This window comes from Pelophylax lessonae (genome assembly GCF_965119305.1).
Source record: "Pelophylax lessonae genome assembly, chromosome: 2".
NCBI classification, from domain to species: domain Eukaryota; kingdom Metazoa; phylum Chordata; class Amphibia; order Anura; family Ranidae; genus Pelophylax; species Pelophylax lessonae.
Window position 1 is genome coordinate 554,715,559 of NC_138769.1, and position 27,589 is coordinate 554,743,147.

Here is a 27,589-nt window from a genome sequence, read left to right on the forward strand (position 1 = left end):
TTCTACATGCTATGGAGCATTAGAGGAAAACTGTACATTAGTAAATCATGTTAGAAGAGGCTATAGTACCACTTGGACAAGTGTGCTTCATTCATGTGGCTGCAAAAAAATGCCTATAATATTTAGTTAAGTTAGATTTTCTGTATTCAGCGCTGTTGCAAAGCCCCGTGTTTAGCACTGAATGTTCATTGACTGAGTTTTCTTGTTCCTGGGAGCTGCATTATATCAATATTATTTTCAGAGCAAAGCAATATAGATCTTCTACATTGCACTACAGGTAAATTGAGTTGTTATTGATGGCTTACTTTGTGGTCTTAACATGTTAATGTTTCCTTAAAACATTTTATGGTTATGACAGATTGATTTTTCAATGTAAAAGTTATAGGCTGAGAAATGTGGTTCTGTGGTCAAGATGTAAACACAGGGATGCAAGATATGATCCAGTGTTGACATCTACTGGAAATAAATTTGAACTGCACATGTCTAGAATCTAAAAGCTCAAGGCAAGGCACATGCACAGATGCATAGATAAAGGAAAATGTCCTATCAAATACCGTATTTTTCCTTTCCTGATGAACTCCTTGGCAGCTTTTGTTCGGGTAGCTCTGCCCTTGCTCCTAACACATAAGACCCCACTCCCTGTGCCTGATTTATAAGGGGGGCAAAAAGCCCCACACTTCCTTTATAGAAAAACAAAAAAGAAAATAATTTTCCCTCGACACTTCAGTAGTGTGGCTGTTGAGGAAATTGTCCAGTTTTCAGCCTTTGCCCATCTCAGATCATTCTTCACTCCATCTCAACTGTAGTTCTTAGAATATATATGATCATGATAGTCACTAGTTGTTTTGGAGAATGGTTGTTAAGGAAATTGTCACTGATAAAGAACCACAATGACCCATGAAAGACTAATTTCTATGTTGAGGGGCCCCCAAACCTGAAGTGCCCCAGGCCCCCCCAAGGTCTAAATTCGGCACTGCCCACTCCCATAAATTTTCTGAGTCGGAGACCACGTTCCGTAACTAGCCTACTCATGATACTGGGAGGGGACCCATGCTGCCATGGAAAGAAAAGGAAAATTAAGTTAAGTATTTGATAGGAAATTTTCCATTTTCCTGACTGGCTACATGGCAGCATATGTTATGGAACTAACTAGCCAAAAAAACAAGCGTGGAATGCTGAAAAAAGTAAGGTTTCAATCATAGCACTTAACCAACAGAAACCTTTACAGCTAAAAATGACCGGGATAAAAAAGCTAGCTTCACACCACATTGAGTCAGAACAGCCTTAGTGGAGGACCATGTCATTCACCGTAACTGTTCCTGGTGCCCTGTTACAGGGAGCCCATGAGGTCTACACACTCCTGTTTGAATATGTTGTCACACCTTCTGTAGGAACCAAAAATTAAACCCTATAATCCGATTGCCTAGCCGGCATGACCCATTCAGCGATGATTCTGGAAGATATCTCCCTCCCTCTGTATAAAGCGATGACCTAAATCTCCAAACAAAGCTGCAGCATGTGAGCATACTCAGAGTATCCCAAAATCAAGGGCATGGAGCCAGTTATCCTTAGTTGTCTTGCATGTGAGGAGAATAATACTTTTGTTCTCATAGGATCCCAAAGCTACCTCGGACAGTCTGCCATCATGACTGAACCTTTTACCCAAAACTGGACTGAAAGTGATCCTATATGGAGCTGCAGGCCACCAGAGTCCCTTGCAGCCTATGGCCCTAATCCTGGCAAACTTCCTGGCTGAGGATATATCCTTTCATAGCTCAGTCCTTTCTCCAACTGTACTAAAAGTGATACCATCAGCAAGCCTCCAGAGTGTCCTAAAGGCCTTGATCCTTGCAAACTTCTTGGCTGAGGATAGAGCCCTTAGAGAGACTTTATAGAGTCTTAGAGAGTCTTCATAGCGCAGTCCTTAAGTGGGGTACACACTAGTAGAAAATCTCCTGAAAATTCCCGTCCGAGGTAAAATCGTACGATTTTCGGCTAGTGTGTACACAACTTTCAGCAGCCGATGCTGATATTTTCAACGAAAAAAAAAAACCGAGGGACTAACACCAAAATTTTTTATCGTCCGTCCCCAGACGACCAATTTTCGTTTAATGTGTATGCAGTACGTCCGTGAAAAATCGGATACGAAAGACCGCGAATGATCTGAAGTTGCTCACAACCCGGAAGTCTAGGAACAAATGTCCCAAAAAAAAAAAAATCGGACGAGAAATTTAGTGACTGTCATCTAAAAACGGTTATGACTGCTGAGCAAGAGAGAGAAAAATCGGAGAATATTTCATCCGATTTCCGTCAAGTGTGTACGGGCCTTTACTCTAACTGGATTGAAAGTGGCCTCCTCAGTTCAGACATTTACAGTATTCTAAAAAGAAGAGGGGGTGCTCACCATGGTAAATATGGCCCTCTCCGTACTTTTTTGGAATTGGGGTTGTACTTTGCCAGGTTTTTGTTACCCTGTCTCAACTTTTTTGACATGTGTTGGTGCCATCAATTTCAAAATTATATATATATATTTTTTTCTTAAAATAGTACATTTTCTCAGTTTAAACATTTGATATGTTTTCTATTTTCTGTTGTGAAAAAAATATGGCTTTGCGAGAATTGCAATTTTTTGCATTCTGTTTTTGTGTAGATTTTACACAGCTTCCCAACTTTTTTGGAATTGGGGTTTAGATCATATGCAGATCTCTGCTATGAGTAAGCCAAATAAGTACAATGTTACAATAATACAATTGCTACATTATAATTCTTATTGACACTACATACACTGTTATGAAGCATGGACTGCCAGTAAATGCAGTCATGGAGTTGCAGGGGTGGAAGAGGAGCAGGGTCTACCACACAAAAGCCCAACTCCAGGCACCCCTCTCTTATTCTGTAGTATTCTCCTCTGCTCCACTGGAGACCCCCTGCTGTATTTTATTGCTTTTTTATTACTTGCCTTTTCCATATGTCTTCAGCTGATCACATGAAATGCAGAGTCTCTTTTTTCTTTAGATCTTCTCTGACATCATCACTGCTCTCAATATCATTACATTGCGAGTACAGGGCACTCTGGTTGGTAACGCCTCCGACATGCTTGATCCATGGCTTCTTCACAGGCTGTCCTCAGTCTCCTAGCTAGAATTATGGCCCTATTCACTCATGAAGACAGAACACCTGGACAGCTAGTGGCAGAAAGGAATAACTGTGGGGACAGCCCCATAGAGGTGTTTTTTTTTTAATCCCTGCTGGGGTCTACATTTTTATTTTGCCTGGAGTTGGGATTAAAAGGAAACCTATACTGAGGGATATGGAGGCTGTCATTGCTGGCCTTCAAAAAATGCTATCTGCGATGCTACATGCTGATTCAAGCACAGGAACACAGACGAAAAAAAAAAAAAACACTTTTTTAAAAAAAAATTTTTTTTTAGGGGAAAGGCTAGAACCTCAGCGAGCTTTTTATTGCTACCTATTACAGATTTTTTTTCTTATTTTTAATTTAAAACATTTGTTGCTAGGGTAATAAGGCTAAGTTTGCATGTGTGACAGTCTCTGCCGCCCTCCTAAAAAGCAATCCATGGTGGGGGGGAAGAGTAGCAGCTTGCAAGCGTTCAGGAGGTGACACTGCTGCCCCCAAAAACCTTTTATTATTTATTTTGCCGAATAGGAATTATGAATTCGATTTTAATGCCACAACCAGCGTGTTGTGCTCTTATTAATTTTAATTGGCAAATTTGACAGGTACCCAACCATGCTAAATTTGCCACAGCGGTAAAACTAACCATTATAGCTGTGACATGTGTACAGCCCTCTAACGTATGTTATTCCTTAGGTGAGCAGTCAGGGGCAGTAAAACTGTGACTCAGCCACCTGTTTTTACCTCCCCCTTCCTGCCGGTGTAAACGAGGCTTTAGTGAGGGAGTGCCCAGGTAGCAGGGGCTAAACACACACTTAGTCAATTCCGTTTTACAATGGGTTTGCTCTGAAATAAAGAAAAAAGTTTCTTCTAGCAAGACAACTATTCTGACTCCAATTGTTGTAATAGTGACTTATCTCTTGCTGAGACCTATTCCTGGCCTGTATAAGCAGATACAATCACCGCAGACAATTGTTATCAGATAGCTGAACTCACCAGACACCGTTTATTCCCATACACGTAGGTTTTGTTGCAAGCAGTAGGTATAGCAGATAACAACATGCGTAGATGATTGAAAGATTATATCTTCAGGTCAAAACATGGTAATGTGTTCCCGGATGCAAGCAGATTGTGTGAAAGGCCTAAACAGATGTGGCCATCTCAATCTCCACAAGCATTAAGAAGCAGGAACAGGAAATACATAATTAATGGGAGGGGATAGGAAGGAACACAGAAGGGAAAGGCAAGTGCAACAACCGAAATAACCACAAGATGGCAGTATAGTGACCTAGCTAGACATTACCACAACTATGCATTATATTATATCTTACATATTGGTGTAACAGCACAACAACTATACTAAAATGATTATTTATACGGAGATTACAAAATGGAAACAAACAAACCACATAGCGATGTTCACTTATTATATTTATGAAAATATGGCCAGTCAAGCAACTGGAACACTTGCTAGTTGTTAATTAGATGTGAGGAATGATGTGCTTAAACATCTATGCCAGGCATTAATAATATTTACCAAGGATGAAAAAAAGACAGAGACAAAAATAAAACATAATTATTACAGCTTTTACTAGCATTAAATGTATTTTACTTCTGTATCTGTCAGAAAGATGATCATGGAGCAAGAAGACAAGGAGATGCGGAATCTGCAGAATGTGATGCTAGCCATGGAACAGAACACACTGGAGAATGAGAGTGAAGCTAAGCAAGAATTTCAGAGTATGAGAGATGATATAAAGAACAAGGTAATCACTGTCACATCTTAGTTTTCTTGCACCTGTCATCTAGTGCTTTAATTCACAGCAACATAATACTGTGAAGAAGGAGCTCAAGTAGGTTGGACACTGTACTGTATATGGTTCTGCAACAGTAAAAAATGTCGTGTATTTTGTAGTGGTCATATTTAATAGCCATGTGTGTTAAGATTTCTTTAGTTGATTTCCTCTTTAATGCTAAATGGCGTGGATGGAAGGATCTTCCCTGCTGGCTACTGTATTCTGACAGCAGCTGTCAGACTACCTGAATGAACACTGAATGCATCTGATTGGCTTCTGTCAATGTTCAGCCTAGAATTTTGCACCCAGCTTTGATTTTCAGATTAAAGTTTCTCAGCTGGGTGGTGCCAGTTATAATTTTAACCACAATTACTTTTGTTACTATGCCACTGTCACAAGATAGGAGTAAGAGTTATATTGGCTATGCTCTTAGTGATTAACATAGATTTTATTTCAAATGACCTGTTATGTGATAATAATAATTAACCACTTGCTGACCGCTCACTGCAGCACAGCAGCTCCCCTGGGTCCAGCGACGTAGACCTACGACGCTAGACTCCTAGCTGTCTCGGCGGCTCGTGCGTGCCGCCGGAGGCTCGCTCCCGCTGTGTTTAGACACAGCGGGAGTCGAGCCGGAGGAGGAAAGGTGGCGATTCCCGTCTCTCCTCCCCGATCGTCAGGGAAAGTGTGAGAAGATCCGCCTGCTTGTGTAAACAAAGCAGGTGGATCTTCTCTGTGACAGGCAGGGACAGATCACAAGATTCAGCATAGCTGAACCTGCGATCTCTGTCTGTGTCACAGAACCCCCTCCCCCCACACACGTCAGTAAGCATGAGGCATACATTTAACCCCTTGATCACCAACAGTGTTAACCCCTTCCCTGCCAGTGTCATTATTACAGTAACAGTGCATATTTATAGCACTGATTACTGTAGTGTCACTGGTCCCCCCAAAAGTGTCAAAAATGTCAGTTAGGGGTCCGATCTGTCCGCCGCAATGTCACAGTCCCGCAAAAAATTGCAGATCGCCGCCATTACTAGTAAAAAAAAAAAAACAATAAAAATGACATAAATCTTTCCCATAGTTAGTAAACGTGATAGATTTTGCGCAAACCAATCAAAATACGCTTATTGCGATTTTTTTTTTTTTTTTTACCAAAAATATGTAGCAGAAAACAAATTGGCCTAAAATGTTAAAAAATTTATATTTTTACATATTTTTTTTTTTTTGGACGGAATGTTATAATTCAGAATGTGAAAAATATTGTTTTTTTCAAAATTGTCGCTCTTTTTTTGTTTATAGCGCAAAAAATAAAAATCTTAATCTTTATTTAGGTACAGCGTAGCACGACCGCGTAATTGTCCATTAAAGTAACGCAGTAACCCAAGACCCAGTCCTCACCGTTGTTAAATGTACAGTATGTCTTTGACAAATATTCAGTTTTCAAATGCTGGGTATCCTAAAGGTCTGCCAACTTCCACCAGTGTAGGTGAGAAAGCCAGCAGGCAGATAAGCAGGCCAGAGGAAACACGCCTTAGGTTTTCACCCTAGATTTACTAACTTTGCCGCTGATGGGCAATAGCATGCAATGTCAAGCAGCAGCTGCCAAAGCCAACAGAATATTAGTATGCATAAAGAAGGGGATGTATTCCAGAGATAAGACTATAATCCTTCCACTTTATAAAATTCTGGTCCGACCACATCTGGAGTATTCTGTCCAGTTCTGGTCGCCAGTCCTCAGGAGGGATGTGTTGGAGCTGGAGAGAGTCCAGAGAAGGGCAACTAAACTGATTAGGGGATTGGAGGACCTTAATTATGAAAAGCGTCTGCAATCGCTTAATTTATTCTCCCTGGAGAAGAGACGCCTGAGGGGGGACATGATAGCAATTTTTAAATATCTCAATGGGGATCTCAGCTTAGAAAAAAAGCTGTTCAGTCGAAGGGATTGCACGAGGACTCGAGGGCATACAATGCGATTAGAGGAGAAGCGTTTTAACCTCAGGCAACGTGGGGGGGTTCTTTACTGTGAGGGCTACAAGATTGTGGAATTGTCTACCACAATAGGTGGTTTCTGCTGGAAGTATGGTGGCTTTCAAAAGACTCTTAGACGTACATCTCAAGGATCAGAACATTCAGGGCTATGTGAGATGATTACAGCTACACACACCTACACAGGTTGAACTGGATGGACTATTGTCTTTATTCAACCTCATCTACTATGTAACTATGTAACTATGTAAGGGCCTGGTCAGGAAGGGGGCAAATCCTTCCGGTCTTAAAGTGGTTAAATGCTTGGGATATATTCTGTTTAATTTAAACTTGCTTGGGATATATATACTGTAGATCTTTAGAGCAAGGAATAAACCTTTCTGAGCCCAGAAACCTGGGAGCTTAGTTATTCAAATGGAAATAATAACTAGCATTTTGTTGCATTGGCCCACACCCTCCCACCTCTCTCATCTTTCTGTTGGTTCCCTAATGTGATGAATGGACTCAGTGGTAGATAGTGAAGTGCAGGAGCGGCTTCATTTATTTCATTATAGCTTATGATCCTAACAAATGGTATCCAATTTAATTTATGCATAAGTTACTTATAGACCCAATATGATGAACAAACAAATTCTCCTGCGCTCAACAGAAATGTGGCGACAGGTCTCTTTAGCTCTGGGTATATGCACAGATTTTGCTGCCCTCCAGGGGTCAGGGGAAAACCCAGATTGGAATACTGCATAAAGAACATAAAGAGGGCGCATCGGCCTTGTGCATTACCCAAATGGAGTTTATTAAAATGAAATAAGATGAAACATACTCACAAACACAAAGATTGTTAAAAGCATATTGATCCACAATAAACCCAAAGCAACCGGGTCATCAGAACAGTGTCCAGCACACCAGAGGACCCTCCAAATGGCTGATGCGTTTCGAGGGGAGATCCCCTCTTTTTCAGAGCCATTTGAACTATCTGTTTTTCTCTCTAGGAATCCTTCAGCTGTAGGGTGGGATAGTAAATTGAGCGCATTCATTAATATAGGTTATTGCTAGCATTCACCCCCTAAGCTATGTGTTACCTGCAGTATCTGCCAGAGCTGATTTGTTCCTACCTCCTTCCCTCCAGTCAAACAAACTTGCTAGGTCAGCAAAGCGATGGAGAGGGAGCATTTGGATGTACAGGCATGATCGCCTGGTAGACACATAAAGTTTTTTTTCGTTCAACCAAGCGGGCTGAACTAAAGAAAAACGAAGAGATCGGCATACTAACACAAGCGATGTTAGTGTGACGATCTCCCCTGTTGTGCCTTTGTGTTCTGACAACAGCCGACCATTCTTCTCTCTCAGCAGGAAGCGATTGCAGGTGTCAGGCAGCAATTGGAGCCACCTGTCCCATGCATCAGCTTCCCCACTGCTGAGTGGGGGGCGGGAGCACGCCGCCAGCGGCGCGCGCTCGCACTCTAGCTGCAGGCGCGTGACCAACGCAGGTCTACGTCGGTTTGCGCAGGAGGGCCGCACTGCCGCAGTAAAAAGGCAGCGGGTGGTCCTAAAGAGGTTAAAGGAAGTAATACATTGAATTGGTTACTGTGGGCACCTAATCCTGTGTTTGCAAATTTGTCTCAATATTATCCATTTTAATAATCTTCATAATGCATTGTTTGCTTGCTGGAGAAAATGTGTGCCATTGTGTTCATAATTAGGAAACTCACAGACAGCACATTTGGTGAGCTGTTCCAACATCTAGGAATATCACAGTTTCTTCCTACAATAGATTCTTTTGGTTGCGCCCATCAGCCCTGTCCTGAAAAATCTACAAAACAACCCATGTGGCCCCTGATAGATACACCCCTTGTCTGCCTTCTCCCCCCCCCCTCTGCTGCCACATTTGGCACCTTCTAGGGGAAACGGGTACCTAATTTTGACATGTACCCGCTCCCAAATGCCAAATGTTCGCCCCCCCCCCTCCCCCGCACCCGCCCATTCACAAAGTGCAGTGCGCTTCGTGCATGCTCAGTAGGAAACCGGCTGTGAAGCTGCAAGTCTTCACTTCCAGGATCCTTTAGTCAAGAAGGCAGGGCCAGCACCCGATAGCCAATTGAAAAAACAGCTCGAGTGGGGACACCGCTAGATTCCTGGACAGGTAAGTGCCCTAATATTAAAAGTCAGCCACTACAGTATTTGTAGCTAATAAATTTTAATTTTTTTTTGGGGGGGGGGGCTGGAGCTCCTCTTTAAGAATGCTAGCCAGATCATGCATTATAAAGCCCTGGCATGCCACAGGTCGCACAAGACAGTCGCACACTTTTTTTTGGAAAGAAACAGAAGTCACATGACTTTACACTTTCTGCATCAAAGTCGTATTAACAGTTGCATCAAAGTAGTGCAGGAACCTTTTCAAAGTCGCTGATTTTCAAAGTCACATAGATGGGAACGGGTGCCATTGAAATTAATGAGCTGTGACTTGTCATGCGACTTTGTGTGTCCAAAGTTGCATGACAAATCACACTAGTAGGCACAAAACTTTAGTCTACGTTTACACTATTGTGATTTAGAGTGCGACTTTGATGCAACTTTACACTCTCTGGATCAAAGTCACATCAAAAGTTGCATCAAAGTAGCGCAGGTACCTTTTCAAGGTCGCTGATTTTTAAAGTCTCATAGATGGAAACGGGTGCCATTGATTAGTCGCACTAGTGGAAACGTAGACTTAATGTGGTTGCCTGTACTATGACCATTGTAAAATGTGAGCGGAGACCCCAAAGCACTTCCAGCTACACTGATAGTCCGCCCCCCCCCCCCCCGCCCCCATGTCCAGCTTCCTACTCCTATGGTAGTCTTCATTCAAAGCCCAGCACAGCTATACTGTATATGTGCCCCTCCCCAGCACAGCTATACTATATATGTGCCCCTCCCCTGCACAGCTATACTGTATATGTGCCCCTCCTCCTCAGCACAGCTATACTGTATATGTGCCCCTCCCCAGCACAGCTATACTATATATGTGCCCCTCCCCTGCACAGCTATACTGTATATGTGCCCCCCCAGCACATCTATACTGTATATGTGCCCCCCCCAGCACAGCTATACTGTATATGTGCCCCTCCTCCTCAGCACAGCTATACTGTATATGTGCCCCTCCCCAGCACAGCTATACTATATATGTGCCCCTCCCCTGCACAGCTATACTGCATATGTGCCCCTCCTCCTCAGCACAGCTATACTGTATATGTGCCCCTCCCCAGCACAGCTATACTATATATGTGCCCCTCCCCTGCACAGCTATACTGTATATGTGCCCCCCCAGCACATCTATACTGTATATGTGCCCCTCCCCAGCACAGCTATACTATATATGTGCCCCTCCCCATGCACAGCTATACTGTATATGTGCCCCTCCTCCTCAGCACAGCTATACTGTATATGTGCCCCTCCCCAGCACAGCTATACTATATATGTGCCCCTCCCCTGCACAGCTATACTGTATATGTGCCCCCCCCCAGCACATCTATACTGTATATGTGCCCCCCCCAGCACAGCTATACTGTATATGTGCCCCTCCTCCTCAGCACAGCTATACTGTATATGTGCCCCTCCCCAGCACAGCTATACTATATATGTGCCCCTCCCCTGCACAGCTATACTGTATATGTGCCCCTCCTCCTCAGCACAGCTATACTGTATATGTGCCCCTCCCCAGCACAGCTATACTATATATGTGCCCCTCCCCTGCACAGCTATACTGTATATGTGCCCCCCCCCCCAGCACATCTATACTGTATATGTGCCCCTCCCCAGCACAGCTATACTATATATGTGCCCCTCCCCATGCACAGCTATACTGTATATGTGCCCCTCCTCCTCAGCACAGCTATACTGTATATGTGCCCCTCCCCAGCACAGCTATACTATATATGTGCCCCTCCCCTGCACAGCTATACTGTATATGTGCCCCCCCCAGCACATCTATACTGTATATGTGCCCCCCCCAGCACAGCTATACTGTATATGTGCCCCTCCTCCTCAGCACAGCTATACTGTATATGTGCCCCTCCCCAGCACAGCTATACTATATATGTGCCCCTCCCCTGCACAGCTATACTGTATATGTGCCCCCCCAGCACATCTATACTGTATATGTGCCCCCCCCAGCACAGCTATACTGTATATGTGCCCCCCCAGCACAGAGCTATACTGTATATGTGCCCCCCCCAGCACAGCTATACTGTATATGTGCCCCCCCAGCACAGAGCTATACTGTATATGTGCCCCCCCCAGCACAGCTATACTGTATATGTGCCCCCCCCCCAGCACAGCTATACTGTATATGTGCCCTCCCCAGCACAGAGCTATTCTGTATATGTGACCCTCCCCCCAGCACAGCTATACTGTATATGTGCCCCTCCCCCCAGCACAGCTATACTGTATATGTGCCCCCCCCCCCAGCACAGCTATACTGTATATGTGCCCCTTCCCAGCACAGCTATACTGTATATGTGCCCCCTCAGCACAGAGCTATACTATATATGCCCCCCCCAGCACAGCTATACTGTATATGTGCCCCTCCCCCCAGCACAGCTATACTGTATATGTGCCCCCCAGCACAGAGCTATACTGTATATGTGCCCCTCCCCCCAGCACAGCTATACTGTATATGTGCCCCCCCCCCAGCACAGCTATACTGTATTTGTGCCCCCCCCAGCACAGCTATACTGTATGTGTGCCCCCCCAGCACAGCTATACTGTATAGGTACCCCCCAGCACAGCTATACTGTATATGTGCCCCCCCCAGCACAGCTATACTGTATATGTGCCCCCCCCCCAGCACAGCTATACTGTATATGTGCCCCTCCCCCCAGCACAGCTATACTGTATATGTGCCCCCCCAGCACAGAGCTATACTGTATATGTGCCCCTCCCCCCAGCACAACTATACTGTATATGTGCCCCCCCCAGCACAGAGCTATACTGTATATGTGCCCCTCCCCCCAGCACAACTATACTGTATATGTGCCCCCCAGCACAGCTATACTGTATATGTGCCCCCCCCCAGCACAGCTGTACTGTATATGTGCCCCCCCAGCACAGCTATACTGTATATGTGCCCCTCCCCCCAGCACAGCTATACTGTATATGTGCCCCCCCAGCACAGAGCTATACTGTATATGTGCCCCTCCCCCCAGCACAGAGCTATACTGTATATGTGCCCCTCCCCCCAAGCACAGCTATACTGTATATGTGCCCCTCCCCCCAGCACAGCTATACTGTATATGTGCCCCCCAGCACAGCTATACTGTATATGTGCCCCCCCCCCAGCACAGCTATACTGTATATGTGCCCCCCCCAGCACAGCTTTACTGTATATGTGCCCACCCCCCCAGCACAGCTATACTGTATATGTGCCCCCCCACCCCCAGCACAGCTATACTGTATATGTGCCCCCCCAGCACAGCTATACTGTATATGTGCCCCTCCCCCCACCACAGCTATACTGTATATGTGCCCCCCCCCAGCACAGAGCTATACTGTATATGTGCCCCTCCCCCCAGCACAGCTATACTGTATATGTGCCCCCCCAGCACAGCTATACTGTATATGTCCCCCCCCCCCCCAGCACAGCTATACTGTATATGTGCCCCTCCCCCCAGCACAGCTATACTGTATATGTGCACCCCAGCACAGCTATACTGTATATGTGCCCCCCCCCAGCACAGCTATACTGTATATGTGCCCCCCCAGCACAGCTTTACTGTATATGTGCCCCCCCCAGCACAGCTATACTGTATATGTGCCCCCCACCCCCAGCACAGCTATACTGTATATGTGCCCCCCCAGCACAGCTATACTGTATATGTGCCCCCCCCCCCAGCACAGCTTTACTGTATATGTGCCCCCCACCCCCAGCACAGCTATACTGTATATGTGCCCCCCCCAGCACAGCTACACTGTATATGTGCCCCCCCCCACAACAGCGCTATACTGTATATGTGCCCCCCAGCACAGCTATACTGTATATGTGCCCCCTCCCCCAGCAGGGTTATACTGTATATGTGCCCCTCCCCCCAGCACAGCTATACTATATATGTGCCCCTCTCCCCCAGCACAGCTATACTGTATATGTGCCCTCCCCAGCACAGCTATACTGTATATGTGCCCCCCCCCCCCAGCACAGCTATACCGTATATGTGCCCCTCCCCCCAGCACAGCTATACTGTATATGTGCCCCCCCCCCCAGCACAGCTATACTGTATATGTGCCCCTCCTCCAGCACAGCTATACTGTATATGTGCCCCCCCAGCACAGCTATACTGTATATGTGCCCCCCCCCCAGCACAGCTATACTGTATATGTGCCCCTCCTCCAGCACAGCTATACTGTATATGTGCCCCCCCCCCCAGCACAGCTATACTGTATATGTGCCCCCTATGTCCTGTGTGAGATATTTCTTTATTTTTCCATGAATTAGGATGTACAAAGCAACCTTACTGATGAGAGAACACGGGGGGGGGGGGGACTTAAGATCACCTCCTCCCATTCTGTAATCTGTATACACCCACTGGCTACACAAAAACAGTGCCCCTCCTTGGAAGTGATGTCACTGGCTTTCAGTAACCACACCCACTTGCTGCTCTTGGACTCAGCAGGAGGAGGGATTAAAGTCACGTGACAGCACTGAAAACTGCAAAATAAAGGTAGAAAAACTGGGATTTCTCTTACGTCCTCCGACAGTCGCCGCCTCCTCTAAGTCATCACAATTGGGTATTGTCCACCTATCCGTAGGAATAGCTAGGCATATAGACTTAGTCAAAAGACAAAAGGCATTAGCATATACACACCCACGGGGGCTGTCCCATCTGGTCAATACCCCCCCTGCATCACCACTCCCAACTCAGTTTTAGTTTGCCTAGCATCAGGAATAGTTCAGGCTACCTTGTGCTGGGGCTTCAGTCTCAGCCTTCCTAAATCTTTTATTTGATTTTCTTTTAAATGTCATTTTTTTTTCTCTCACTTTATTAGCTGTTTATTTTGTCAGCTTTAGTGTTAGTTTATTCTTCGGATGAAGATGGATCATGCGGTGCTGGGATTCGGACTGGCCGCCCTGGTTCTCCAGGGCACAGAGGGTCAGATGGACCCCCAGCCCGCCATCGAGCGTTCAGCTATGGTTCGCCCTGGCATTAAGAACGACCCATCCCTGTTTGCTGCAGGGATGCAGCTGTGAGGTGGCTACCTCACAGGACTCGTCTGCGCTGCTGCAGCGTCATGTCCCTGGCTCACGGCACTCCCTGTCAGGAGAGGACAGAGGTTTATCCGTGCATGGAGGCTCCCCACGCCATCAGGTACAGGTAAGTGCTTTCTGTGTGGGGCCTCTATCTGGGGTGGCAGTCTGTGTTGCTGTGTGTCCCCATGTCTGTGCCTGTGTGACTCCCTGTGCGATCCCTGCGGGGTTCGCTTTGTGCAGATCTGTATGTTTTTGCTGGGGGTCCCTGTCCCTGTGTCACCTTAGGTGCATGTTTGGGGGTACAGACTTGAGTGTTGTGCGGCGACCGCTGCGGGGGTATGTTCACGCGGTCCGCCATGTTTTTTACTGCACATGGATATGGCCCCTCTGGGGCGAGTATACAGATCGTTTTGGCGCCCTCCGCCGCCATTTTGTGGGCTGTAGAACGATCGGTTCGGCCGCATGTCGGCGGCCATCTTGGTGTAGCCTCCAATGCATTTCCTATAGGCAGCCATTTTCCCTGAGGTCTGGCTTATAGCCAGCCCCTTCCAGCAGCACTTCCTTTTCCTCTCAGGCATCACAGACACAGGTAGCAACGATCTGCGGGCTCTGCAGTGTATCTCTCTCAGTCTTCTTCTGTATACTGCTTCTGGCTCAGTTTTTCTTTCTCCTTTTGGGGGTCTTCATAGCTGTGACAGTAGCGGTGGGCTGCGCACTCCGCAGCGCTATTTAAGGGGACAGTACACTAATTTTTTTTGCACTGTAATTTTTTCTTGTCTTGAGCCATGGATTCTCAGGAAAGCAAGTTTCCTCCAGCTTTAGTGGGGGGCCTCAGTTCTCCTGTGGCTCCGCTGCGACCTGATCTGGCTGCTGTGGTTGCGACTTTAGTGGCAAATATGGAAATGCTGATGTCTGAACGGGCTGCGAGAGAACGGCCCAGGCTGTCTCTCTCTTCTGATTCAGATGGGGATATGGCTGCTGCTGCTGCTGCGAGCGTGCCCTTTTCAGGGTCCCGCTCATCCCTGGACCCCCCGGGGTCTGAGGGGGAGGTTGAAATTGAGGGTGTTGACACATCCTCCCCAGGGTCACCTGAAGAACGGGCGACCATGGATGAGTTAATTGTTTCGGTGAAGGAAACCTTGCATTTAGAGGATGAGCCCAACCCTCCGGGCATTGTGTCCTCTTTTGGGACGCACAGGACCCGCAGTCTGCAGTCTGCGTTTTTCCCTGCCCAGCTGAATTTCATTACACTGTTAATGAAATGTGGCGCACATTAAAACGTCCATTCATGGTGCCTAGTCGGTTCAAATTGCTTTATCCTTTTGCGCCGGCTACAGAATCGCGATGGTGTGTGCCTCCACAGGTAGATAACACTGTGGCCGTGTTGAACAAGGCTACCTTGGTTCCTACTGAGGATACTCCGGGTTTCCGGGATCCCACGGACCGGCGGTTGGAGTCTCTAGCCCGCCATTCCTATACGGTGGCGGGTTCGTTGCTCAAACCCGTTTTCGTGTCCGTTATAGTGGCTCAGGCGGTAGCTGATTGGATCAAGGTGCTTCGAAGCAACCTAGTGTCCGATGACGTGCCACCTGCCCGACTGGAAATGGTGGACCAGATCCACCAAGGAGTCATGTATTTGTGTGATGCAGCCTTAAATGAGGCCCCCTTGGTGGCTCGCCTCTCGAGTGTCGCGGTGCTTAACCGGCGACTGATATGGCTGAAGAGCTGGTCGGCCGTCCAGTCCTCGCGGAAAACAGTTGCTGATTTTCCCTATGCTGGCTCTCGCCTTTTTGGCGAGGCGTTGGATACCCTGGTGAAAGGCGTCACGGGGGGCAAGAGCACTATGCTGCCCCAGAACCCGAAGAACAAGTCTTTCCGAGGCAAGCAGGGTTCTGCGCCTAGATCCAATCAGGGGTCCTTTCGTGCCTTTCGGAACCAATCCAAGGGCAAGCCCTTCAAGGCCCAGAGCAACCAGAAGAAGCCCTGGGCGGGTAAGCAGAAGGCCGGCAATGCCGGCTCAGCGGGACAATCCGCCTCTGCCTGAAGGGGCGCCCTCACCCATTTCAGGGGTGGGGGGACGTTTGCGCGGTTTCCTCCAACCTTGGCTGCTCCGGATATCGGACAGGTGGGTCCAGGAAATCGTTCGATCAGGATATGTGCCCAGGAAGGAGGGCAAAGTGCGTCCTATTCTGGACCTGAAAGCGCTGAACCGCTTTGTGCGTGTTCGAAAGTTTCGAATGGAGCCTCTCCGTTCGGTTGTGGCCTCCTTGAGTCCGGGAGAATTCCTGGCTTCGATAGATCTAAAGGATGCGTACCTGCACATCCCCATTTTCGAGGGTCATCAGCGGTACCTTCGGTTTGCTATCGCAGAGGACCACTACCAGTTTGTGGCGTTACATTTCGGTCTCGCTTCGGCACCAAGGGTGTTTACTAAGGTGTTGGCGCCGGTCCTGGGCCTGCTACGGGCCCAGGGCATTGCGGTCCTGGGGTACCTGGACGATCTGCTTCTGAGATCGAGGGCCAGCCAGGACCTTGTGCGCGATCTGTCCATCACGGTACAGACGCTCCAGGAGTTCGGATGGGCCATCAACGTTCAGAAATCAGCGTTGTCTCCGTCGCTTCGCCTTCCCTATCTGGGAATGGTTCTGGACTCTGCTCAGGCAAAGGTGTTCTTGCCGGAGGACAAGCTCCGGACTTTGCGGGACGAAGTCAGGTCCCTCAGGGACAATCCGTCCTCGTCACTCAGGACCTGCATGCGGGGCCTGGGGTTGATGGTTTCGGCCTTCAAGGCGATTCCCTTTGCCCAGTTCCACGCGCGGGCTCTCCAGACGGAGATCCTGGCCAGGTGGGACAGACTTCCTCAGTCCTTGGATCTGGATGTCTCCTTGAGTCGCCAGACCAGATTGGCTCTTCTGTGGTGGATCCAGTCCCCGGCGGTGGCGAAAGGCAAGTCCTTCCGCCCGGTGGTGTGGACAGTGGTTACCATGGACGCCAGCCTGTCGGGCTGGGGTGGAGTCCTGGGCAACCTGTCTGCCCAGGGCACTTGGTCGGAGGAGGAATCCTCCCTCCCGATAAATGTGCTGGAACTAAGAGCAATGAAACTCTGTCTCTTCCAGTGGTCGGACCGTCTCCAGGGCCTGCCTGTTCGCGTACAGAGGGACAATGCTACCGCGGTGGCTTACATCAACCACCAGGGGGACACCAGGAGTGCTCGAGCGGCCCGGGAGGTGACCGATATTCTGTCTTGGGCCGAGACTTATGTCCCGGCGATCTCGGCAGTTCACATTCCGGGTGTGGAAAATTGGCAGGCCGACTATCTGAGCCGCCAGACCCTGGACCAGGGGAAATGGTCCCTACACCCGGAGGTCTGCGAGGTGGGGATCCCCAGATGTGGATCTGTTCGCATCCCGGCTAAATCAAAAAGTGGGAAGGTTCGTGGCAAGAACGCGTGATCCGTTGGCGGTCGCCTCGGATGCGTTGGTGGCCCCTTGGCATCAGTATTGTCTGATGTACTCCTTTCCTCCGATTCAGTTACTATCCCGGTTCCTTCGCAATTTGGCCTCGGAACCGCACATGGTGATTCTGGTGGCACCGGACTGGCCACGCCGGTCCTGGTACGCCGACGTTGGTGACCTGGCAGTGGCTCCTTCATGGCGCCTGCCTCTGCGGGAAGATCTCCTGTCTCAAGGTCCGATCTTCCATCCTTCTTTACAGTCGCTGGCTTTAACGGCCTGGCTGTTGAGACCCAGGTCTTGAAGGACAAGGGTCTATCTTCTGAGGTTATCCCTACCCTGATCAAGGCTAGGAAATCTTCCTCTGGTAAGATCTATTACCATACCTGGAAAGCCTATTTCACCTGGTGTGAGTCCAGGGGGTTCTCCCTTCGTTCTTACTCGGTGTCGAGAATCTTGGCTTTCCTCTAGTCTGGAGTGGATCAGCGCCTGGCGCTGGCCACGATAAAGGGCCAGGTGTCCGCACTGGCTGTCCTTTTCCAACGCCCTGTGGCGTCTCATTTCTTGGTGCGCACCTTCATTCAAGGTGTGCAATGTTTGGCTCCTCCCAGGATGGAGCCCTTACCTCCGCGGGACTTGAACTTGGTTCTGTCCGCGTTGCAGCGTGCTCCCTTTGAAAATATCAGGGAGATATCGTTGCCTCTGCGGTCGAAGAAGGTTGCCTTTCTGGTGACGATCACTTCGGCTCGCCGGGTGTAGGAGCTGGCGGCGTTGTCTTGCCGCTCCCCTTATTTGATTATTCACAGGGATAAGGTGGTTTTGCGACCACCCCCATCTTTCCTTCCCAAGGTGATCTCTGAATGTCACCTTAATGAGGACATTGTCCTGCCTTCGCTTTGTACAAAGCCTAAATATCCTAAGGAAGGGCATGGCTGCGTCTGCAGCGACTATTGCCAAATGGATCAGACGGACCATTGAGCAGGGTTACGCCTTGAAGGAACTGGTTCCGCCCTTCCCTGTTAAGGCGCACTCTACCTGGTCTTTGAGTACTTCCTGGGCCTATTGGCATCGGGCCTCGGTGGCCCCGGTGTGCAAGGCGGCGACTTGGTCGTCGGTGCACACCTTTTCCAAGTTCTACAAAGTAGACGTTCTGGCATCAGCTGATGCTTCTTTTGGCCGCAAAGTTCTCAGTGCGACTGTCCCATAATGGACCCTTGATTTTTTTCTCTGGGTCCCTGGCTGTTGGCATTTGCTTTCCTGGGCTGTTGCTCCTGTTGAGCATTGTTTTTTTGCTGTTGCCCAGTTGGTTCTTACGGTGCATGTAAGATTCCTTTCTCTGATGTGGGTACTGCGTTGCCTTTTCTACGGTTGCGTCTCCCACCCCTCATGTCTATACTGCTTTGGGACATCCCAATTGTGATGACTTGGAGGAGGCGGCGACTGTCGGAGGACGTAAGAGAAAACTGAATTTTTGTAAAATCTTACCTGTAAAATTCCTTTCTCTGAGTCCTCCGACAGTCGCCGCCCCGCCCCTCTTTTTGGGGTTCTTATTACCTACTGCTATGCTACCAAACTGAGTTGGGAGTGGTGATGCAGGGGGGGTATTGACCAGATGGGACAGCCCCCGTGGGTGTGTATATGCTAATGCCTTTTGTCTTTTGACTAAGTCTATATGCCTAGCTATTCCTACGGATAGGTGGACAATACCCAATTGTGATGACTTAGAGGAGGCGGCGACTGTCGGAGGACTCAGAGAAAGGAATTTTACAGGTAAGATTTTACAAAAATTCAGTTTTTTTCATTTTGACACATAAGGCTGAACCTCATTTCTGTAGATCCAAAAATATGTAACCAGCTTGTTTGAATTTAACTTATCAATGTCCACAGTGTTATATGTTCTGATAAACAGAAACAAGAAAAATAGCTTTGCAGCATGCTGATTGCTCACATTGGCTCACTGTCTGGCAGAGTTTGGAGGAGAAACATTCCCTACGTATGGTTTTGGAGAACACAATAGAAGACCTCTGGAAACAAGTTCAACAAGCTCAGAAAAACTACCAGAATGCCACAGAAGACCGCAAGATTGCCTTTGAAGTCTTGAAAACAAAGGATGAGAAAAGTGCAGAAGAGATTGCATACCAGATGAAAAAGCTTCAGAAGATCCAGGTAAACATTGTGATGTACTGAGTCCTTTAATTGGGCTTGAAAGACAATGTTCACCCTGTAAACATAACAGCTATATATTATTCTTTTATTCTGTTTTACATTTAATTACCTTTCTTTCTGTCGCTTGAATGTAACAAAAAGTGCCCCTGCACTTAATTAGTTAATATTTAGCTTTTTATCTGCAATGCTTAGCCTCAAAGAATGGATAAAGGTGCCTGAAGAATTCTTAGAAAGAGATAATTCCAGGGGTGTCAGACTTTTGGCCCCTCGCTGAGTACTGTAGTTCTTCCATCGGCCCCTATATCTTTACAGGACACATTAACCTCCTTGGCGGTATTCCCGAGTGTGGTTCGGGGTTAATTTTCGGTACCAAAAGCGGTAACCCCGAGCCACACTCAGGGTTACCCCGCAATGTTACTCACCTTCACTGCAATCCCCCACTGTCCTCCCTGGTGTCGTCACACTCTCTCCCCGCTCTGTACACAGCCGATTGCCGGCACTTGCCTTCCGGTTCTTTTCCCTGCGAGCGTTGCGAAGCAGGGGGGTGGAGCCGGCGGCAAATTGAAAAGTGTAAATACACTAAATGACATGATACAAAGCTGTGATCCTAACGGATTACATTGTATCGTGCCATTTCACCACAGGATTTCACCTGGTGACTTTTTTCCAGTGCCCTGCCTGTGCTTTTCCAGTTCTTTGTGCCTGGAAAATTTTGCGTCCAAAAAGCGTTTTTTTTTTTAGGCGCAAAAGCACTTTTAGATGGACTGGAAAACAGCGACAGCGAAATGGAGTTACTTGAAGAACTGAGCGATAGCGATTCGTGGGAAAATTCGTCATCAGGTATGGAAAGTGACGACAGCGACGATTCTGATGTCGCTTTCTGGCACATAGCTTGTGGAATTTGGGACATATATCAAATGATTCTTCAGAATTTCCAACGGAGCTATGTGCCAGAAAGAGACATCAGAATCATCGCTGTCTTCACTTTCCGTACCTGATGACGAATTTACCCATGAATCGCTATCGCTCAGTTCTTCAAGTAACTCCGTTTTGCTGTCGCTGTTTTCCAGTTCGTCTAAAAGCGACTTTGCTCAAAAAGAACGCTTTTTGGACGCCATGGTCATTCTCAATTTTCCAGGCACAAAGCACTGGAAAAGCACAGGCAGGGCACTGAAAAAGTCACCAAGTGCAATCCTGTGGTGAATTGGCATGATACAGTGTAATCCGTTAGGATCACAACTTTGGATCATGTCATTTGTGTATTTACACTTTTCAATTTGCCGCCGGTTCCACCCCCCTGCGTCACAACGCTCGCAGGGAAGGGAACCGGAAGACAGGTGCTGGCATCGGTCGAGCAGACAGCGGGAGGACGGCGAGGGATCGCAGGGGAAGGTGAGTGGATCAAACCACTAAATGGGAGGGACCAGGAATCCATGAAACTATAATTTTGCGGATTAAACTTGTTAACATAGTACCTCCAAATAAACATCTACTAGGTATAGTGGTCCTAATGCACCATTAAAAACAGGGAATTGCTCTAAAATAAACCAGTTATGAATAATGATTTGTATTTAAGGGTAACTCCAATTTCATGGGAAAAAAAATAGCGAATAAAAAAAAATAATAATAATATGGCATATACAATTGAGATGGCAATCCGGAGGTGTTCTGTACACTCGTGGTGTACAGAACGCCCCCTGAAAATGTAAATTCCTGCTTGTGTGATAAGCTTACTGATTTTCCTAGAAGTCTGCACTAGATTTTTGGCACCCCCTTCAACAAAATGTTGTTTTTGGTGAGAGGCTCCCAAAGGGAAATCACATCTAAGGGGATGCAGATCCTGCTAATTTTCCTATTCAAGCCCTGCAAGTGCAGCAGGTGACTGATAATTAAAACCACTCTCATACAGATTCGCTTGGCACATGGGCACAGACAAACAAACAGCTTTTTCCTTAGAACAACAAAAGGTAGGAATGTGCAACAAAGTTTGTTAAATTCCTTGCACTGTACAGCCGTGGCCAAACGTTTTGAGAATGACAGAAATATTAATTTTCACAAAGTCTGCTGTCTCAGTGTTTTTAGATCTTTTTGTCAGATGTTACTATGGTATAATGAAGCATTTCATGAGTGCCAATGACTTTTATTGACAATAACATTAAGTTTATGCAAATATTTGCAGTGTTGACCCTTCTTTTTCAAGACCTCTGCAATTCGCCCTGGCATGCTGTCAATCAACTTCTGGGCCACATCCTAACTGATGGCTGCCCATTCTTGCATAATCACCGCTTGAAGTTTGTCAGAATTTGCAGGGTTTTTCTTGTTCACCTCCTCTTAAGGATTGACCACAAGTTCTCAATGGGATTAAATGGATTGTAAAGGTTTGGGTTTTTTTTTTGTGCAAAATAACAAATATGTTATACTTACCTGCTCTGTGCAAGGGTTTTGCACAGAGCAGCCCTGATCCTCCTCTTCTGGGGTGCCCCGGCATCGTTCCTAGCTCCTCCTCCTCATCGGGTGCCCCCACAGAGAGCTGCTTTCCATGGGGGAACCCGTGCGGGCACACTCATGGGTCCCGCTGCTGCGTCCATTGACACAGACAGCAGGATTTGGTCATGCCCCTCGGCTCCTGTGTCACTGGATTTGATTGACTCTCCCGCTGCTATCAATCTATCCAATGGGGACCCGAGAGAGTGGCTGGTGCCGCTGGGCTCATGCTCGTTGCTGGAACGGTTGGGTTTAAGTAAGAATAAGGGGGGGTCTGGGGGACAGTTGCAGCATCAAAGGTTTTTCACCTTAATGCATAGAATGCATTAAGGTGAAAAACCTTGAGACTCCTTTAAGCTCTGGGGAATTTCCTGGCCATGGATCCAAAATTTCGAGGTTTTGTTCCCCAACCCTCTTAGTTATCACTTTGTCCTTATGGCAAGGTGCTCCATCATGCTGGAAAAGGCATTGTTCATCACCAAACTCTTCTTGGATGGTTGGGAGAAGTTGCTCTCATAGGATGTTTTTGTACCATTCTTTATTCATGGCTGAGCCCACTCTCTTTGCTTAGAAGCAACCCCACACATGAATGGTCTCAGGATGCTTTACTGTTGGCAGGCCATAGGACTGATGGTAGCGCTCACCTTTTCTTCTCTGGACAAGATTTTTTCTGGATGCCCCAAACAATTGGAAGGAGGATTCATCAGAGAAAATGACTTTACCCCAGTCCTCAGCAGTCCAATTCCTGTATCTTTTGCAGAATATCAGTCTGTCCCTGATGTTTTTCCTGGAGAGTGGCTTCTTTTCTGCCCTTCTTGACACCAGGCCATCCTTCAAAAGTCTTCGCCTCACTGTGTGTGCGGATTTACTCACACCTGCCTGCTGCCATTCCTGAGCAAGTTCTGCACTGGTGGTGCCCTGATCACACAGCTGAATCAACTGTAGGAGACCCTCCTGGCGCTTGCTGGACTTTCTTGAGCGCCCTGAAGCCTTCTTCACAAATGCAGTGGAAATGTTTTTTTATGGGATTAAGTTCATTTTCATGGCAAAGAGGGACTTTGAAATTAATTGCAACTCATCTGATTACTGTTCAAAGCTTTTGGCCATGGCTGTACATTTATCACCCAGAGGGGAATGCCTTTTTTTTCTCCACAAAAGTAGAGTTACTCTTTTATCTGAATATCCATTCTAAAATAATTACAATGGTGTAATTTCATTGGTCAAAAACAGGAACATGTGCCCTGCTATTTTATTTTGCATTGTTTCCTTCAATGGATGACACTCTTGTACTGAATGTCTGTCTTATCCCCTGACTGAACACAGCTCTCTTGTGGCTGCAGCAGTAGAGAAAAGTCAGATATTGCAACATTCAACTTTCTGTCCTATAATCCTGACATCACTTTGGCAAGTTGACAGTTTCATAAACAATTTCTTGTGCAGCAGCCTGAAGAGAGTTTGAAAAATGTAATAAAGGTAAGGTAAAAAAAAAAAAAAAAAAAAAATATATATATATATATATATATATATATATATATATATATATATATTATTCTGCACACCAATATAAACCAATAGTCAGCTAGAGAAGTGTGGCATTTCTGCCATGACCATCCAGTTCGAAATGTACTCATTTTATTATGTGTTCTATTATTCAGGAGTCAATAAACACCCTCAGAAACAAGATTTCAGCTCACGCTCGTGACAGTGAAGAACAGAACCGGCGGCTGCGGGAGGATAAAGAAGTGGTGCACAAACAGTTCCTGAAGCTGAAACAGCAAATGAATCAGGCCAGGGCAGCTGAACACAGTCATCTTACTACCCTTACTGTACAGAGCAATGCTGCACTGAAAGAACTGCAGAGAGTAATAGACAAGGTACCAGTGTATTCTAGTCTATAAGGGATCATAAGAATGTTAGTACTGAATTATACACATTTATGTAGTATTGGGACATTGCATATATTTGTTAGGCTGAGCTTCCCATTTTAGCTTTATTAGATAAAATCATAATGCAAAAAAATATGATTTCTCTATCGTTCATCGACAGACGCAGCCCCATATCTTCTTTAGACCTTTGGGTTATGCTCCTCCCATCAGGAATAGGACACTAGGCAGGAAAAAGCTTTATCAGTCCTATGGGGGCTGTCCCTGCAGGTATAACCCCACACAGTCTGCTACAGCATCTAGTTTGTTTCTGCCTTGTTTAGGAATAAGACCTCGTTCTCTGCTGGGACTTTGGTTTTAGCTAATAATAGGGACATTTGTTATTTTGTGATTTTTTTTTATTTTTCATATTTAGAGTTCCTGGAGAACTACAAGCAACAGCCGGCTGTGGTTTTGGACTGGATAGTCTAGGTCTTTCAGCCTGGCCAGCGAGCGTGAGCAGGTTATAGTCCAGAACTAGGCCTTGCCACGACGGACCCCCGATGGATGGGGGCGAGCATGCGAGTGGACAAGTCTAGCTGGGACGCGATCGACCTGGAACGCCCTGAGTCGCAGCGTACCCCCTGGCTGGCAGCACCCCCACTCGGGGTGGGAGGTGGACTGTTCGGAGTGGCGCCCACCTGGTACCGTGGTATGGCGAGTAATACTGTCGCCACAATCCTCTGGCGGTCTCAGGGGGTGGACGTGGGCCCCCTCCCTGGAATGGCCGGACCCTCAGGATCCCTCGGTCCCCCTGGCCTCTGGGATGTTAGGTCTGCCCCCTCCAAGTATTTTCCCCTACCCATAGCAGGTCCTACCTCCGGGGGGGTGGAAATATTGCGGCCACGGCTGCGTTTTTTTTTCTGCGGGGGTGGCCTTGTCCTAGTGGTGTCCCTTCCTAGGGACCCTCTGATGCCGTTTGTCTGGGACCCCCTCTGGGGGTCCGTAAGACCGAAAGGCGTGCCATGGGGGCCACTATTTTGCTGTAGATTCATGCTTTCTTTTGTCCCATTGAAATGCATGGGAAGCCATTTTTTGTTAGCTCCCCATAGGAATGCATGAGGTGGCCATTTTCTGGTAGTCCACAATCGCTGGACAGGCCAAAGGCATCTAACACAAAAATCTAGCTACGACAGGCTGTGCTTTGCATTTCCTGTGGCAGAATGTTTTTTACTTTGTTTCACAAGAACGTGCTGGCAGTCTCCTGAGCGGTTTGGTAACGTTTCTGGGGTTTCTAGGTTGTTCTCACCCACTCTGCTATCAGATTGTTTTGGATTGGGACTAGGTATACTGCTAAATTAACTCTCTACAGAGTGCAACAATGTGGCTTTTTTATTCTCTCTGCAAAGCAGGAAAAAAAACAGTCACATGGCTTTGTAAAAGAAGCACACTTTACACTTGTTTGATTGCACCTAGATGTTAACCCCTTCCCAGCCTGTGTCATTAGTACAGTGACAGTGTATATCATTAGCATTTATCACTGTATTAGTGTCACTGATGGTGTCAGTGTCAGTTAGCCAGTTCCCACAAAGTGTAAGCTAGTGTCAGATTTCCTACCACACTATCACAGTCCCATTACAGCTGTGGCCAAAATTTTTGAGAATGAGCTGTGAGCTCCTGCCCCCTACAGGAGTAGAAAACTCGGCAGGAAAAAGCTTGACTACGCCTATAGGGCAGTCCCAGGGGGTATACTCCCACTCTCAGCTTTAGGCACTTTTTTGCCTAGTCAGGAGTAAGGAACCTAGTTCCTTACTGGGATCTCTGGTCCTGGCAATTTTTTTTTTCCTTTTTTAAATTGAAGTTTTCCTCTTTGTTATTTTGTTCCTACGAGAATCTACAATCAACTGCCGGTGGACTAGATAATCTAGATCCAGAGGGTCCTCCCAGTCTGGCCAGCGAGCGCCCTCAGACCTCAGCTTCGCCTTCGCGCTAGGTCGGCCACGACTTAGCCCCACTAGACTGGGGCTGACCTGCGAGGTAAACGTATCGTGAGGGCACACGAGTCGCAGTGTTCCTCGTGGCCAACAGCCCCCCTATTCCGATGGAGAGGTGGTCTGTCCAGAGCGGTGCCCATCCTGTTTCCTGGTATGGTAAGTAGCTGTCCCTCCTCTTCCCCTAGATAGTTTTGGGGTGGTCTTTGGCCCCTCCCTGGGACAGTGGGACCCCTGGGTTCCCTTCCTTCCCCACAGCCCCTGTAAAATTTCAGTGGTCACTGTGGATCTTCCGAACCCCGTGTTAGGTTATGAGCTAGCTGTTGCCACATGCTCTTAACGGGGGCTTGTTGGAGCCACCCTGGGGGTTGGTGCCTAGGGCAGGGATGTCCTCTGGGCTCCCTGCTGCAGTTGTTGGGCTGGGGGATCCGGTCAGGAGCTATGTGGGGTGGCCCCAGTGAGGGTGGCTCGTGCCCAAGCGGCTGGGCATCCACAAAAATTTAGGCCACGGCTTGCGGCCTACTAGGCCAATGCGGCCTATTCAGGCGCTTCCGTTGGGGGTGGGGTGGCGGGGGTGGCTCCAGTGGGATTAGCCGAAGCCCCCCGCTCTTACTTTGGGCATCTGCCTGACTGGGACTCGTGTGGCTGGGCCTCCACAAAAATGTAGGTTGCTCTTGTGGGCAACTAGGTCGAGCGGCCAGCTTGGCACCTCCCTTGGAAGGAGTGGCGCTGTGGGGCGGTTTATTTTTTTTTATGGCAGCCATGCCGCCATTACTGTGTAGGGCACCTGCCCCTTGTTTAGCACTGTGGGTACCCTGCCTGCGCGTCCACGTCACGGCTTTTAAGGGGGCTATTTCCTATTATGCAAGCCTCTATGGAGGGGCTTGGAGGGCGACCCCCCTCTTTTCTTGCATGATCCAGTAGGTGGTCCATTCGTAGACCCTTGGTTGGCGTTCCCTTTGCGGAATTGCAGTCAGCGGCCCTCCCCCTGATTGTTGTGTTTTCCGGGTGAGCTTAGTATTTAGTGCCTCCCCTCCCCTGCCTCTTCTGTCTTATCAGATCTTGAATCTGATTTGGCCGACACAGACGCGAGTCACCCTACTGGGTCTGCGTCCACACACCGAGTGCTCAGATAGTGAGGATGATTCCTCTGCTCCTCTAGCCGCGCATGAAAAGGCACTGGTGGATGCACTGATCGTGTCAGTGCGTGAAACTTTAAAACTGGAGGATGCGGCTGATGCTGCGTCGGAGGCGCCTGTCCCTTTTGGCACCCACAGGCCCTCCAAAGCGGGGAGGGTGTTTCCCTTTCCCGCTTACTTTGACAACATTGTCACAAAACAGTGGGGTTGTCCAAAACGCACTCTTGTGGTCCCTAAGCGTTTTGCTATGCAGTATCCTTCTGAGTATTCCCTGCTTGAAAAGTGGACGGTCCCACCTGTAGTGTACTCGCCTGGTTTCCAGGTTAAATAAAGCTACCCTAAATCCGCCAGTTGAGGA

The 27,589-nt window shown here is 47.7% G+C and overlaps 1 protein-coding gene across 1 annotated transcript in view; it reads left to right on the plus strand.

Annotated features, from left to right (window-relative positions):
- DRC2 (dynein regulatory complex subunit 2) overlaps positions 1-27,589 on the plus strand; it is a 78,627-nt gene that overhangs the window by 40,793 nt on the left and 10,245 nt on the right. The window contains exons 5-7 of the mRNA XM_082245104.1: positions 4,764-4,902; positions 19,558-19,755; positions 23,895-24,113. Coding sequence (XP_082101230.1) covers positions 4,764-4,902; positions 19,558-19,755; positions 23,895-24,113 — 556 coding nt within the window. The remainder of the gene's footprint in view (positions 1-4,763; positions 4,903-19,557; positions 19,756-23,894; positions 24,114-27,589) is intronic.